Source organism: Tetrao urogallus (assembly GCF_951394365.1).
Source record: "Tetrao urogallus genome assembly, chromosome: 1".
Taxonomy (NCBI): domain Eukaryota; kingdom Metazoa; phylum Chordata; class Aves; order Galliformes; family Phasianidae; genus Tetrao; species Tetrao urogallus.
Genome location: NC_136813.1, coordinates 63,027,206 through 63,041,669, shown reverse-complemented (window position 1 = coordinate 63,041,669; position 14,464 = coordinate 63,027,206). Strand labels below are relative to the sequence as shown.

At 40.8% G+C, this 14,464-nt stretch overlaps 1 protein-coding gene across 2 annotated transcripts in view; it reads left to right on the top strand.

Moving 5' to 3' along the window:
* EIF5B (eukaryotic translation initiation factor 5B) overlaps positions 1 to 14,464 on the top strand; it is a gene marked incomplete at its 3' end in the record, with an annotated part of 30,992 nt that overhangs the window by 3,863 nt on the left and 12,665 nt on the right. Inside the window, exons 2-8 of one of the 2 annotated variants that reach the window (XM_079538183.1) lie at positions 8,304 to 8,429; positions 8,514 to 8,598; positions 8,969 to 9,617; positions 10,103 to 10,323; positions 10,496 to 10,646; positions 12,481 to 12,576; positions 13,182 to 13,268. In XM_079538183.1, coding sequence (XP_079394309.1) covers positions 8,304 to 8,429; positions 8,514 to 8,598; positions 8,969 to 9,617; positions 10,103 to 10,323; positions 10,496 to 10,646; positions 12,481 to 12,576; positions 13,182 to 13,268 — 1,415 coding nt within the window. Of the gene's footprint in view, positions 1 to 8,303; positions 8,430 to 8,513; positions 8,599 to 8,968; positions 9,618 to 10,102; positions 10,324 to 10,495; positions 10,647 to 12,480; positions 12,577 to 13,175; positions 13,269 to 14,464 lie in introns of both variants that reach the window. The other variant, XM_079538182.1, reaches the window with a different exon arrangement.

Genomic DNA, 14,464 nt, shown 5'->3' with positions numbered 1-14,464 from the left:
TGCAAGTGCTGTATGCATTAAGTTACAAATAATTTCCTGCCTGAAATCTGAATCTTTACGTTCTTAGCTTTTCTTGTGTTTTTCTTTTTTTCTTCCCCCCCCCCATCTTCTTCTCCCTGCTTAGTTCTCTTTTCTCCTCGTCTAAGTAGTCTCCTTTAGCTTCCAGTATGTAATCTTTAGGTGTGTTTGTCCTTGTGCCCTTTGATATTGTGTGCTGCTGCTGGGGCATACCTCTCTGATCATTCATGTGTATTGCTTTAGAGTGTGCAGGTGCCAGCAGTGATTCTGCAGCCAAGAATGAGCACTGCTGCTAAAATAAGACTTACAGTGTGGCTGCCTATGCTATATATTGTTTCCTGTTCTACAAATTCAGTTGCTGGTACTGTCTGCTAATCGGTTTGGTCCTTTAAATGAAATCCCCTAAGTGTAGCCTTGGGAAGTTCAGTGAAGGCTGCGCAGCCCACAGACACCTGGAGTTTAGAAATGTTGTGCACTGTAGAACGTGGACAATCTCTGTCTCTATCTGCTTCTCAGGAATGGTCCCACAACGAAGCTTTATGCAGTTCCAGCAAGGAGAGCAGCTGAGAAACACTTGAATTCGTTGTCGCAAATCTCATCTAGAAGCTGCTAGGATTTTGTGCTGGCAAATGAAGTATAATTCTGTGCAAATATATGTATGTTACCAAAAAGGCCATGTTTTGTAACACAAGCATTTCACATTTTTAAGAAAGCTGATTTTATACACGTTATTGGATTTCTGTAAAGCAGAGCACCACATCTGGGCCTCTAGGAAGACTATAAGGATCAGCAAATGTTTGCAGTACTGTTTTCAGTGTTGCAGTTCTGGATAAAACCTCTAGTTCAGTTAGTTACTTTTAATACTTATGTAATATTCCTTTTCTTCCTCTTGCTGAAAATAATAATAATAAAAATAGGCCCTAGAACCTGCTGGAAATAATTCTTCTGCACACAGGCTGTGTATGCATGCAGTTAATCCAGTCACTAAGTTTGGCTTATTTCAGAAAGTAAGTACTGTGCAGCCTGGTGGGGTTCTGGTCTGGAAGCAGCTGGTATCTCACAAAGATGTGTGTTTTGATGATCCTGCTGCTTGTAGCACTGGTTACTTATTCTCCCCACACATCAAATATTTATCTATATGTATATCTATCTGTCTTTTACAGTGAGGGTGGTGAGGTACTGGCTCAGGTTGCCCAGTGATGTGATGGATGCCCCGTCCCTGGAGACTTTCAGATTGAGGCTGGATCAGGCCCTGGGCAACCTAGTGTAGCTGTGGTGTCCTTGTTCATTGCAGGGGTGTTGGACTGGATGACCTTTAAAGGTCCCTTCCAACTCTAACCATCTAACTCTACTCTATGATTCCATGTTATACAGTAGTCTGGAAATGTGAATGAGTGTGCTATCTTAACTCTGAAATGTGTTCCTTCAGATACACATGGTTAGATGAAGTGTTGAGTTATAGGTAATGCAGGTGTCCTTTGTTTCTCAGAATTACAAACTCTCTGAAGCGTATTTCACAATGTGCTCTAAGTGGTATTTTTGTTTTTTTTTTCTGCTGATGAGAAATATCTAGGATACAGAAGCTATGAAGCAGTGGGCTTGGAGGTAATCCTTGTAGCCTGTGTACTTTTGTAAACCAGCAAAGCCCCAGAGATGTAATTCAGGGAAGACCAAATGTTACTTCTTCACTTAGTTCTTCATATTCTGTGCTTTTAACCATCCTCTTCTGGGAGCTAAGCACTTAAACTGAACCTTGAAGCACTGTCTTCTCCCAGAAGCTCTGTGCTGTAAACTGCTAAGTATGTAATATCTTGAAGAAACATTGTATCTTGAAGTTTTGCTGTATCTTTAAGTGGAATTCTAAGTTGTGGTTAGCTTTTTTGTTTTGTCCTGTTGAAAGAGCCTTTCTGTTGTGGCTTTCTGTTTCCTATCACCTGTTGCGATTAAGAGTTTCCTATGCCTTCTATTTTCTATGCCTTTTTCAGAAGATTTAGTTTAGCTGATAGATATTCTGCTCTTCTTTTTCCACGGCTAAACTAGAGAGGAGGCATGAGCCTTTCATGTTATGAAATAGAATCATGATCTTCAGAGCCTGACCGAATAATAACTGCCCTCTTGGTCAGGCTTTGCTTCCCGCTGTCTCATGTAATTAGGGAGCGTCACCAGCTTCCTTCATCTTACCAGGGAAATGGGGAAGGTGCAGTTTGCATCATGTGTAGTTTGGCTGACTTGACTTGGGTTTGCTCTTGGTGTCTGTCCCCAGCTGCTCTCTGCAATCATTTCCCATCATATTGGATCTGGTACTGCAGCGTTGGCTCGTGTCTCTGGTCCTTGTGTGGGTGCCCCTCACTTACTGGGGGTGGGGAGGGGCAGCTTGTTGTGTCCCAGCTTTCTAACAGTTGTAGGCATACATAATCCACATGTTTTCAGCAGGAAAAACAAGACCGCTTCTTAAAATCTGAAAAGAAAAGTTGGTGGTATTCATCCATTCAGCAATGGGTAAGAAGAAGAAAACAGCAGTAACTTTGTTTTCTTGCTTTCACTAACATTGCTGAGCTAGCAAATCCTTGTATTTTCAGTTTCATAACCCACTTACATGAGGTGCGTGGTTTTGAACAATTAAATAATCACTTCCAAAGCATTCTGTGTCGTGCAGGGTTTTCAACCCGTTGCTCTGAGAAATGTTTTTTGTAGAGAGAATACCTTAACGCCTGTGAATAAAACAGCTACAAGTCTGCCATTCAGCCTTTGTAACTCACGGATTTTGGAATAAGCTTGTGTTTAGAAATGCGTCTCTATTATTGGGCTCAGAACTCATATCTTCAGAGATGATGGGTATAAAGTGCTTTATTATTCCATGCAAACGCATGGAAACAGATGGTTCAGCTTCTTTCAGTCTTTTTGAAGCTCACGTTGTTTTCTTTCTAAGCAAAAGAAGATGACTTAATGACAGCGATGCTCTTTGAGGTTGGCTGGAAGAGCTGGTGCCGTGTAAATGATGAAACATCTCCAAAGTTGCCTCAGCAAAAATGAGCCTCGTGGTTATGCAGGAATGTAGGAGTGAGCTAGCAACAGTGATGCAACTTTCTTGCTGCGTCGATTTTTGTCTCTTCTGCCCCGTGCACACAAATGCTTTATTTGTACTTTTGGCCTTTTTAAATCTGACTGTGTTTTCTGGCATTTGAACTTTACAGAGATATCTTTTAGCATATTTTTATTTACTATCTCAGTTTTGAAAGTGCAGGAGATCTTTAGTAGTTATGTTTGTGTTCATCAGTGCAGTGGCTCCAAAAGCATTTGGACAAGCACTTTGAGTGTCTGTGTATGCTCTTACTTTGGCAGGAGAGTGTTACCTCCTTAGCTTTGTTTGCAGAGCTCAGTGTTGGATTGCTAGATGTTAAAAGGTTTTTGTTTTTTTTTAAGTTTCGTTTAACTAATTTCAATAGAGTCAAGTTGATACTAATGAGGACAACTCAGCTCCTTTGCATTCTGCTGATTAATCCCATTGCTCCACTCTTTCAGTTCATGTGTGGAGTGATAGTTTTCTCTCTACCACTGCCATCCCTTGTTGCGTAGGCACACGGTGCCCATTGATAACAAAGTTCTGCTCAGTGTTTGGGGATCTGTATTGCAGGTACTACTGTCAGTGTACTTAAAGCCATAATAGACTGAGAGCTAAGAAAGGGACTTTATAGGATCTCACTGTTGCAGGCCATTGCATCAGAAAGGGAACTTGCTCCAAAATCAGATCACGTTTTTAACAACAGCAACCAAAAGAAGACAACAAACAAGGCATTCAACACCTTTACAGATGAGCTATTTTAGTTTTTTTTTCACCAGATGTTAAGTAATAACTGAGCTTGTGCTTTTTTTTGTTTTTTTTTTTTGATTGGAGTGTTAGCCTTGAATGTCAATTCCTTGTTGCAGGAGCAAGAGAAGCACTGGGTTGGTCTCTTTCAGACCATACGCATGTCAGTCATGGGGGACTTCCCACTTTTCTGACTCAATAGCTTGCAACTGTTGGGGATCTGATAAGTAGGAGAGCTGCTGGCAATCCTCTTACATGCGACTGAGCCGAGGTAGGTGGCAGCTTTTTGTTCGTTCCCAGCTCTTCTGTAATCTTTTCACGCTTTCTGTTATAGGCAGGTTTTGAGACTGTAGCATTATTTGTCACTGTGTTCAATGTGGAACACGACGTGGATTTTTGGAGTGTCGCTTTGTCACTGGCTTGACCACATGTGATTGCGTGAGGGGTGTTACTGAATTTCCTTTCTTGCTCCTGCCTTTCTTAAGCATCTACGAGTATTGAGGATGGTCTGGGAAGATTTGATCCTGATTGATCCTGTGTACTAGCACAGTATTCAGCTGGTGGCCCACTGAATATCTGTTAGCAGCCTTGCTTTTTCCTATGCAATGCAAGTTTTCAATAGTTTTGTTTGATATCTGAATTCTAGTGATTGCTGTGTCCTTGTTATGGATTACTGCTATCTTCTTTAAATAGCCCAACTGCTGTGTCTTCTCCCAGTGTGTAGTTTTGCTCTGTGTTAGGCACAGATGCCCTTGGAGAAATGTCTGCAGCCATTTAGTGTTTGGCAGATGGTTTGTTGACATTTGTATGTGGTGTGCACACACTTAACTCTTGTTCCAGCTTACTTACAGCTCACTCTTTTAGCAATGCCAGAAGTAGGGAATGTCTTATCTGGCAGCAGAAATAGAGGCTGGGATCAAAAGTATATGAATAAGAACGATGGCTCTGGCTTTGCTTCTGAAGCAGCAACAGGACAAGGCAAATGCTCAGCAGTGCAGCAGTGGTTGGCTCTCTGCTTCATGCTTTCTGGGCCTCGTTGAGGTGTGTGTGCTGAGGGAATATGGGAATATTTGTGTGGGAACCTGTCTACAGCAACCCTGTGTCTGGTGCTCATGGGGTTGGGGTAGGACCCTTGCAAAGGCTGAACGTGGGGCATAGGGGGGATGGGTGAGACCTTCTGCAGGACTTGGAGGAGGAGGTTCCTGCAAGAGAGCTTGGGTTTCTGGAAATTGCATTTGGGGAGTACTTCAAGTTTATGGGAAAAAGTTTCCTAGGTACATCTTCCGATGCCAGTAGAAAAGAAACTCCACAGTTTTGTACCTAAATACATTGTGTTCCTTATGCCGTAAGAAATGACGTAAGTATCTCCCAGGAAAAGGAGGAGGGCCCTTTCTCAATCTTCTTTTCCACTTTACTATGGAATTCTAGAAGAATAACACTGAGCCAAGATTAGAGTCATTAGAATTCAGCATTCTAATTCTAAATAATGAAATAATTAGATTGCTGACAGTGGAATATATTTCAAAATCTTTACTGCAGCATTCCGTTGGCTGAAAGTCATGAATGACTATTCGAAGATAAGGAGATTCAAGGGCAATATGGAAATAAACTCTTAGTCATGGAAGCCAATATTTGAACTCCTTGGCTTTCCAGTGATGCTCTTGCTTTACAGTTATTAAGAAGAATCATAACTTTATATATCACCAGTGAATGTGTTTTAATTTTACTTTTTACTTCATCCAGGCACAAATGTTTGAAGTCTGCCCTGTCTTGTCTTTGTAAATGGAAACGTAGTGAAAAGCGTAGATTTCTTAGAAACCTTTGACTCGTAAGCTGTAGAAGCCAATGTTAGAAAGAGTCTTGTGCTGTATTTATGCCACTGTTGTGACAGCTGAATGGTCTTCATTATTATTTCTAAATTGTGCTCGCTGGTGGGTGTTAAAGCTTAATGTCTGTGAATGAGTTTTTTTGGTGTTTGATTTCAGATCTTTTTCCCCAAAGAAGTTTCCCTTTTCAAGATGGAGTTGAAGCGTGCAGATTTAAAGGCAAAACAAACCCCAAACAAAAAAGGAAACCCACCCATAATTACACATGCCCTGTTTCCCCTCCTTAAAGCTTGCATCCTGGAAGGCATGAAGTGCCATAAGCTCTCTTTGCTAGTAGCGTAAAAACAGGTGGTTATGTTTGAACGTGCTTCCTGCAAAGTTGCAAAGTCATGAGAATATCCATGTGGATTACAGCCTGCTTAAAAGTTTGCCTCTTTCATGTCCGTGCAGCCATCTGGGTAAGGTCCTGTAACAGTTGGTGTGAGTTGTGCAGCCACTGGAAGCAGTAGCAGCAGTCTCTTCTAATTACTTCCAGCTCACGTTAGGCTCAATCTCCTGCTTTGATTCAAGGTAGAAGGAGGTAAGTGAGCGTACTTAATAAATTGACGGGCTACACTGGGTGTAAAAAGAAAGGACCTGTGCGTGGGCTTGCGTGTAGCATAGTTAGCTTGAGGTGTAGGGATGATTGCTGACGTTTTTATTTCAGCTCTGTGCTACCTCAGGACCACAGCCAGTTAAACTGCGTATAAAAACAGCCCTTCAACGTCAAGTCAGCTGTTTCTAAGGTGCTAATGACCCCAAAGTTTATTCTTTTTCCCCTTGGGGTACGTGGGGGATTGGTTTAGAAATCAGCATTAACTACTGGAGAGTTATGTTTCTGTGAGAAATATATCAGTGGGTATAATGGAGATTTGCTTTTCTTGTTTTGACTAAGAGCACGTATCCCTGGCAATGTGCTGGATGGTGAGCTGCTTCGTTGTATTGCTTTTTATTTGGTGTGTTCTGTCGGTATAGAAGAAAAGTTATGATCTTGAAAACAAATAATAGTTGATCTTGTGCTTTTGTCACAGACAGGCCGTTCTGGTGACTTGGTAATGCAGAGATTTGGGGATAAATTGGGTTTGCGAATGTCAGCATGTAAAAATGATTCTCTGAGCCCTCACTTTTTGCACAGAGACTTAAGCATTTCTCCAAAGATTCTGAAAAATGTAATCCATATATAATAGTTTTGAGCCCCTCACTACAAGGAAGTCATTGAGGCCCTGGAGTTGTGAGGGGTCCTGGAGCACAAGTCTTATGGGGAGTGGCTGATGGAACTGGGATTGTTCAGTCTGGAGAAGAGGAGGCTCAGGGGGGACCTTATTGCTCTCTACAGTAACCTGAAAGGAGATTGTGGTGAGGTAGAGGTCGGCCTCTTCTCCCAGGTAACAGCTGTAGGATGAGAGGGAATGGCCCCGAGTTGCACCAAGGGATGTTCAGGTTGGACGTTAAGAAAGGTCCAAAAGGGTGGTCAGGTGCTGGAATGGGCTGCCCTGGGAGGTGTTGGAGTCACTGACCTCGGAGGTGTTCAAGAAACATTTAGATGTTGTACTGAGGGACGTGGTTTAGTGGGAAATCTTGGTGATAGGCGGACTGGGTGATCTTGGAGGTCTGGCTGGTGAAAGTGGGTAGCAGTGATCAAGACAGTGAAACTTTGAGTCAGTGAGTAGTTTTCTGCCCGTGTACCTAAGAGGGAGTTAGTTGAGATATCAGTAGCAGATTAAATGATTAATAAATATAATTTATAAAAGCCGCAAGCTGCGATATGAGTGGTATCCTAATGCTTACTACTTCAGTAGGTCTAAAAACCTAAGTTTTAAGTGTGAAGCGGGGAATAGGCAAGTCACCTTTCTCACAGCTGCACTGTGAGTACCATCACATGACAAACCTCTGGGCACTAGACTTCGTCTTTGCCCCCTTCTGCTGGTACAAGAGAAGCAAAAAAGTGCATTTGATTCACTGCTATTGATAAAAGAGAGGAAAAGAGCTTTTGTTTCTTGGTTGCAGATGAGGTTACTTGTAACAAGAAAGGAAGATGCTTTTGAAACAGAAGCTTACATTCTCCTTCTCATTAGATCTCATTGTATTATTTCAGATGCCTTGTGAAACTTCTTTTAGCTGTCTTTAGGCCTGAGAGAGGTGCTACTAAGTATGCAAATAGTGGAAATAATTGCTTGTCAACTGCATTACTAGTTTTTTTTTTTTTTTTTTCAGATGTTTAGTCCAGTAGGGGTGATATTCTGCTTCTCAATCACCAGATTGCTCCTACTGAATTAGGAAATTCCTTCTGCATCATTTTTTACATTTTTCAGTTTAGGGATTGCTTTTCCATCCATGATGCCTACTGTGATGTGGAGGGATAAACAACTTGGCTTTTGGAGGAGCAAAGTCTAGTTGTATTCTTCCAAGAAGGTTTTATCAAATCTCACATCTGAATTTTAAAAGTCAGTACTGGAAGATCTGAATATGTTTTACCATTCTTTTTACCTTCAAGCAGACAATACATATGCAGATTTTTCCTTTTTTCCTACAGGGTCAATTAAGTGTAATGATTTGAATGACTTCTATTTAGATGAACTTTTAAATAACCCTATTTTCCTTTTGCATTTTAGTGCAAAAGATGATATTGATATTGATGCCCTTGCTGCTGAGATAGAAGGTGCAGGCGCTGCAAAAGAACAAGAGCCTCAGAAATCCAAAGGCAAAAAGAAAAAAGAGAAGAAGAAACAAGATTTTGAGTAAGATTTTTTTCCTGTCCACGTTATTTTATTTAACCTTGCAAAACTTCATTTACTTAAGTACCATAACTTTTCCTGTTTTAGTGAAGATGATATCCTGAAGGAGCTGGAAGAACTGTCACTAGAGGCACAAGGAGGGAGAGCTGACAGGGAACCTTCTGCAGGAAAGGTGAACACTGTGGGGCAAGGGGGGACTGTGTAATAGGAAGTAGTTGGGATACGAGACACTTCCATCCTAGAAGAGTCAGTCTGTGTTGTGGTTGGAACTCCTAAAGAAGTTAGTGGATATTTTTTCTTATGCTTGTAATAGTAAATGTCAATTGTGAAATATTTTACCCTAAGCAGTGTCTTTGTGTGATGATCATTCGAACTCAATCAGAATAAATTTTAACTGTGGGCTGAGTGTAGTACAGTCAGCAGTCGTAGTTACTGCTTTTCAAACTTCGTCTTCAGTAAGAGAAGTTTTTCTTGACGTCTGTGAATGCTAACTCTCAAAAGCATGTTATTTCCCATGGCTGATTTTATCATTTAATTACCAGGCTGAAAATGACAACGAAGATAGCTTATCAAAACAGGACAAAAAAAGGAAAGGAAAGAGCAAAAAAGCCAATCTTGAGAATGACTACGACAGTGAGGAAATGGAAGATAAAGATAGAAAACCTAAAAAAACTCAGAAAGCAAGACAAGACGTACTTTCTGGCAGTGATGATGATGATCTTGAGATTCAGCCTAAGAAAAACAAAGGGAAAACTCAGAAATCAAACAAAAAGCATGAACTGTCAGAGGATGAAGCTAACGTTAAGAAAAGCAAGGAGCGTGTGGGGACGTTGTCTACAGGTGAGAGCGGTGATGAATCGGATGAGTTCTCCCAGCCTAGAAAAGGACAAAAGAAAAACCAAAAACCGAAGTCCACTGCTGCTATTGGAAGTGGGGATGAGGAAGAAGAGTCATCATTCAAAGTAAAAACGGTAGCTCAAAAGAAGGCAGAAAAAAAAGAACGTGAAAGGAAAAAACGTGAGGAAGAAAAAGCCAAACTGAGGAAACTGAAAGAAAAGGAAGAATTAGAAGGTGGTAAGGAACCAGCAAAGCCAAAGGAAGCTCCAAAAAAAGCTGAAGAGAAGGCTTCTCCTGATGTCGCAGCAGCCCCTGGCCCTGGGGAAAAAGGAGAAATTCCTGCAGGAGCAGAGGGTTTGTAACATGGTTTCTAAAACTGTAATTTAAACATGGTAGTTTTTATCAGGAGACCAGAGTATTGACAGGCTGTGCAGGTGATTTGTTGCTTTATTCTAAATCTGGAGTTAGTAATCATTTGGTAGCCTTGTCTTCTTCTTTGTTGGCTGACATGTGGCTGTTTTTTTCTGGCCTGTAGTTTATTCAGGTACGGGTGTAAACAAAAGCCAGATGGTGAATTCTCATTACCACATGTACGTAGCAGTTCTGTAATGTAAACATAATTTTTCTGCCTAATTATTGTTAGACATCTGTTACATTAAGTCTTCAGGCCCTGTCTTTGTAACTTAAGAGACAGTTCCATTTTTTTTATTATGAAGTGCTTGTATAGTAGCCTCTGAAAATGTTCCCTGTTTGGAGTTAGTTACAGTGTTGGAAATACTAATTGCATTTAGAGTCTTTACAATTTCTGGGGCCTTTGATCCTCTCTCTTCTTTCTGTAGCTGATGACAATGAAGGGGACAAAAAGAAAAAAGACAAGAAAAAAAAGAAAGGTGAGAAAGAGGAAAAGGAAAAAGAGAAGAAGAAGGGGCCCAGTAAAGCTACAGTTAAAGCTATGCAAGAAGCCTTGGCTAAAATGAAAGAAGAGGAGGAGAGGGCAAAAAGAGAAGAGGAAGAACGCATACGACGACTGGAGGAATTAGAAGCTAAGCGCAAAGAAGAGGTATGGCATTTCTTACTCTGAGGACAGAGTAAGGGTCGACTTAACCTGAACTCTTGCTGGTATGCAGCTTCTATATCCGTCCTTAATATGTTTTCTCATCAATGGAATAAACACACAGCTTTTGTGTGAAGCATGCTTTAAAATCTCTGCATGTTTTTTAACCTTTCTCTAGGAACGATTGGAACAAGAAAGGAAAGAAAGAAAGAAACAGAAAGAAAAAGAGAGGAAGGAACGTCTGAAGAAGGAGGGAAAACTTTTAACAAAAGCTCAACGAGAAGCCAGAGCCAGGGCAGAGGCTACTCTTAAACTACTCCAAGCTCAGGGTAAGTTATACTGCTGTTTTAAAAAAAAAAATAAAAAAAAATCTACTTTTCACACCCCTTACTTCTCTTTGTATTTTTTATCTATATTTGATTGTGTACTGAGTAAATCTTTGTAAAGCTGGTCTGGATCCTCTTGTGTTAATTTGTGTACTCGCTTAAGCACATGCATTATTTTGCTTGAAGTCAGAGGAACTCTCCTTACATTTGCTTTAGGAAAGGGATATATGGAAGCTTTCCTACTTATCAGTTAGGTAGAATCTACATCTCCCTTGCAGTGAAGTAAATGTGTTGTAATCCTGCGTTGTCCCTGCTGACTTGTTCCTGTGGCTCAGGAAAACCCCTCTAACTCTGCTCTTGTGAGGCCCCACCTGGAGTGCTGTGCCCAGGTCTGGAGCCCCAGTACAAGAAAGACAGGGAGCTGTTGGAGAGGGTCCAGAGGAGAGCCACAAAGATGATCAGGGGACTGGAGCACCTCCCCTACAAAGACAGGCTGAGGGAGCTGGGCTTGTTCAGCCTGGAGAAAAGAAGGCTGTGGGGTGACCTCAGTGCAGCCTTTCAGTACCTAAAGGGAGCCTACAGACAGGAGGGGAATCAATTCTTTGAAAGGGTAGATAATGGCAGGACAAGGGGAAATGGTTTTAAGTTGAGGGAGGGAAGATTTAGGTTGGATGTCAGGGGGAAATTCTTACAGAGAGAGTGGTGAGGTGCTGGAACAGGCTGCCCAGAGAGATTGTGGATGCCCCGTCCCTGGAGGTGTTCAAGGCCAGGTTGGATGGGGTCCTGGGCAGCCTGGTTTAGTATTGAATGTGGAGGTTGGTGGCCCTGCATGTGGCAGGGGGGTTGGAGATTCTTGATTCTTGAGATCCCTTCCAACCCTGGCCATTCTGTGATTCTGTGAAAGAAGAGAATTCCAGAGGCTGAGGAGTATTCTTGTTATATTTGTAAAGAACCAATGTCTGAAACTTTGCTGTTAGGGAGTGTGAACGAGTAGAAATGTCTGTAACTGGTGAAATGAATCTTTAAACACATGGTAAGGTGGTGGTTTTTCTTCAGCCACTGTTGTAATTACTAGAATTCTTCTATCTCTTTGCTGCCACAACCAGATTTTTCTCAAAGCAACACAGTTAATTAGGTGGGTACCTGAAGGAATTTTGAGATTTCAGAAGGTGTAGTGATAATTAAAGGAGTTTATTTTTGCACCAGACTTTTGTTTATAATTGAATCCTTTCCAACGTTACAGTATTGGAAGGTAAGGTGATGACTTGAAATTGCCATTATTTTAATACCTAGAGCTTTTTTCTTTCTCCTTTAAGTGGAGAAAAACAAACAAAAACACCATCAAACTATCCTCAGAAATAAAAAGCAAATGAAAAAAAGAGCAAAAGATTAAATTCTGTCCTGAACAACCTTAAGCTCTTAAGAAGAGATGTGCATCTTAACTGTTCCAGTTTGCGTGTCATTTTCAGACACTCGTTTTAAATGCATTTGAGCGTAGCAGAGTTTGCACTGACGTATGTTAGTTAAACTTGAGGTGTGTGTGTTCATCAAATCCTATGGAAATTTGATTGATCAGTGTGTTTTTTTTCTGTTAGTAATGTAACTTCTTTAGGAATGGTCAGAGTATCTGAAGAACTGCATTTAACAGTGCTCAAATTCTGCTGCTTTTGAAAATGAGACTGCTTTTTGAGAGTTAAAATCTGCAATGAACCTACTCTGCTCTTCTCCTCTGTCATCTGGCAACTCTTGAAAACTTGTTTTCATTTAAACTAAAGGAAGCAGTCACCTGATTTATTTTTCTACAGTATTTTATTTTTTCCTAACAATGTTTTTACAGGTGTTGAAGTGCCATCCAAAGACTCTGTGCCAAAGAAGAGGCCAATATATGAAGACAAAAAGAAAAAGAAGCAGCAGCAGCCAGAAAATAAAGAAGGTGTGGTTTGCATCTAGGAATACTTGATAAATTAGTCATGCTTCAGGAAATGTTTGTGGAATAAATCAGCTAAAGCTATATTAATTGCACTTCAGAGTGCCTGCAGGTTTCTTATGTTGTTCTTTAGCTGTGCTTTTTTTGTTGTTGTTTTTTAGTCTCCAACATAAGTAATGTGGCTACCTACCACTTCAGAATAAAGAGCTGAACTGGCTGCCCATCAGAATTGCAGAAGTTTGGTTTCTTTAACAGAACAGTATAGCAAGAATGGCTGGTTCATTCATTAGTACCGGTTCATTCTCTCTTGTGTTTGTAAGAAAGTGGCTTTTTGTTTTAATGTTCAAATCAGCGGTGATTGTCATAGCTTGTAACTGAACTTTCGCATGAATGCATGGAAGGCCAGATGTTTCTCAGATGAGCTGCACACTTTGACTTTGTTTTAACTGAGTACATGGGACTTCAGTTAGTTTGCTATCAAATAGAAATGTTATTTACTTTAATAGCTCAACTTGAAATGAAACTTAGATGTGAAGCTGAACGTCTAACTCTGCTTTGAAGTTTGGCCTTCTGAAAGAACCTGGAAACTAATTTGCTTCTTGCAGTTTCAGAAAGCTTGGAGGTGACTTCCCCAGCTGAAGATGCAGTAGAACTAGAAACACTGGTAAAAGAAGAGTCTCCTCTTCCAGCAGAGCCAGGTTAGTAGTAATGCTAATAAACTCAAAGCATGCAGGGGCAGCACCACACGGCAGATATTTGCTGTTTTCAACACTCTTCTTCTATACCTTGTTGGGTAGGAGCCGAGTGGATATCCATTCTTGAGGCAGCTGCCTTCCTTTCAAAGGGATGAACGGATGGAATTTTGTGGAATAAAAAGGCATGAAGAGTCAGAATGAGATTGTAAGGGTCCCTTATTCTTGGTGAACTCCCGTGTTCAATTATGTAGGCAACTGTGTCATATAGGTACATTCAGGGCCCTATGATTAGCTCCCTTGACTTTTCATTTGTTTTCTGAAAGGTGTTTTTTCAGGTGTGATGTGGGAGTCAGAGGGAAATATGTTGCTTCTCGTGACAGCACTGCAATCTTCAAGCTGAGAATACAATCACCACGAAGTGTTCTGTTTTCCCAAGTGCTGAATGCAGTGAATATGGATTAGCTTGCAAAACTGAGGTGGAATCAGCCTACTGAGTGATTGTTGCTGTCATTTTTCCCTGTGCACAATATTTACTTTGGCAGAATAGCTTAATACTGGACTTCATTCTCAGTGAGGAGACAGTTTCAATTTTTACTCTTATTCTTAAGTCAGGCAAGTAGTGACAAAGTTTCCAACTTTGTAAAAATCAAACTGAATGTGTACTCTAATTCTGGCTTGATGTATCTCTTGAAAGAGCAATTTTAGTGCCATAATAAAAAGCTATCTGGCAGGAAAGCAGTTCCTAGCTAATGTTACAGCAGTCTGGAATTAATTCTTTCTTTATGTTAAATTTCATGACTGTGTGTTGTTCAATGCCCCTTTTGGAGAGTATTAAGAATCTGCATTTTTCCATTTGTCTATTATAAGAAGAGACAGCAGCTTTTATCTGATCGAGCTCCTGCTGGGATGAATTAATTTAATCTGGAATTCATGATGTTGCATAATTGTGTCAAGGCACCTGGAGTCTTAAAATAGCACTTTCTGTAGACGTTTCAGACTAATTGAAGACTACAAGTGTGGTGGTTACAGCATTAATTTGTTTCTCTGTCACTTTGCTATGCATGGCTAATGGTTAATTGTGCAGCTTCTGTCAGGAACGTGATCTTGGTAGAAGTTTGTGAGGTGTATATGAGGCAGGCACATGCATGATGTGCAGGGAGCAACTGCATCAGTACTTTATCTGTCTTCCAAAAATAAGC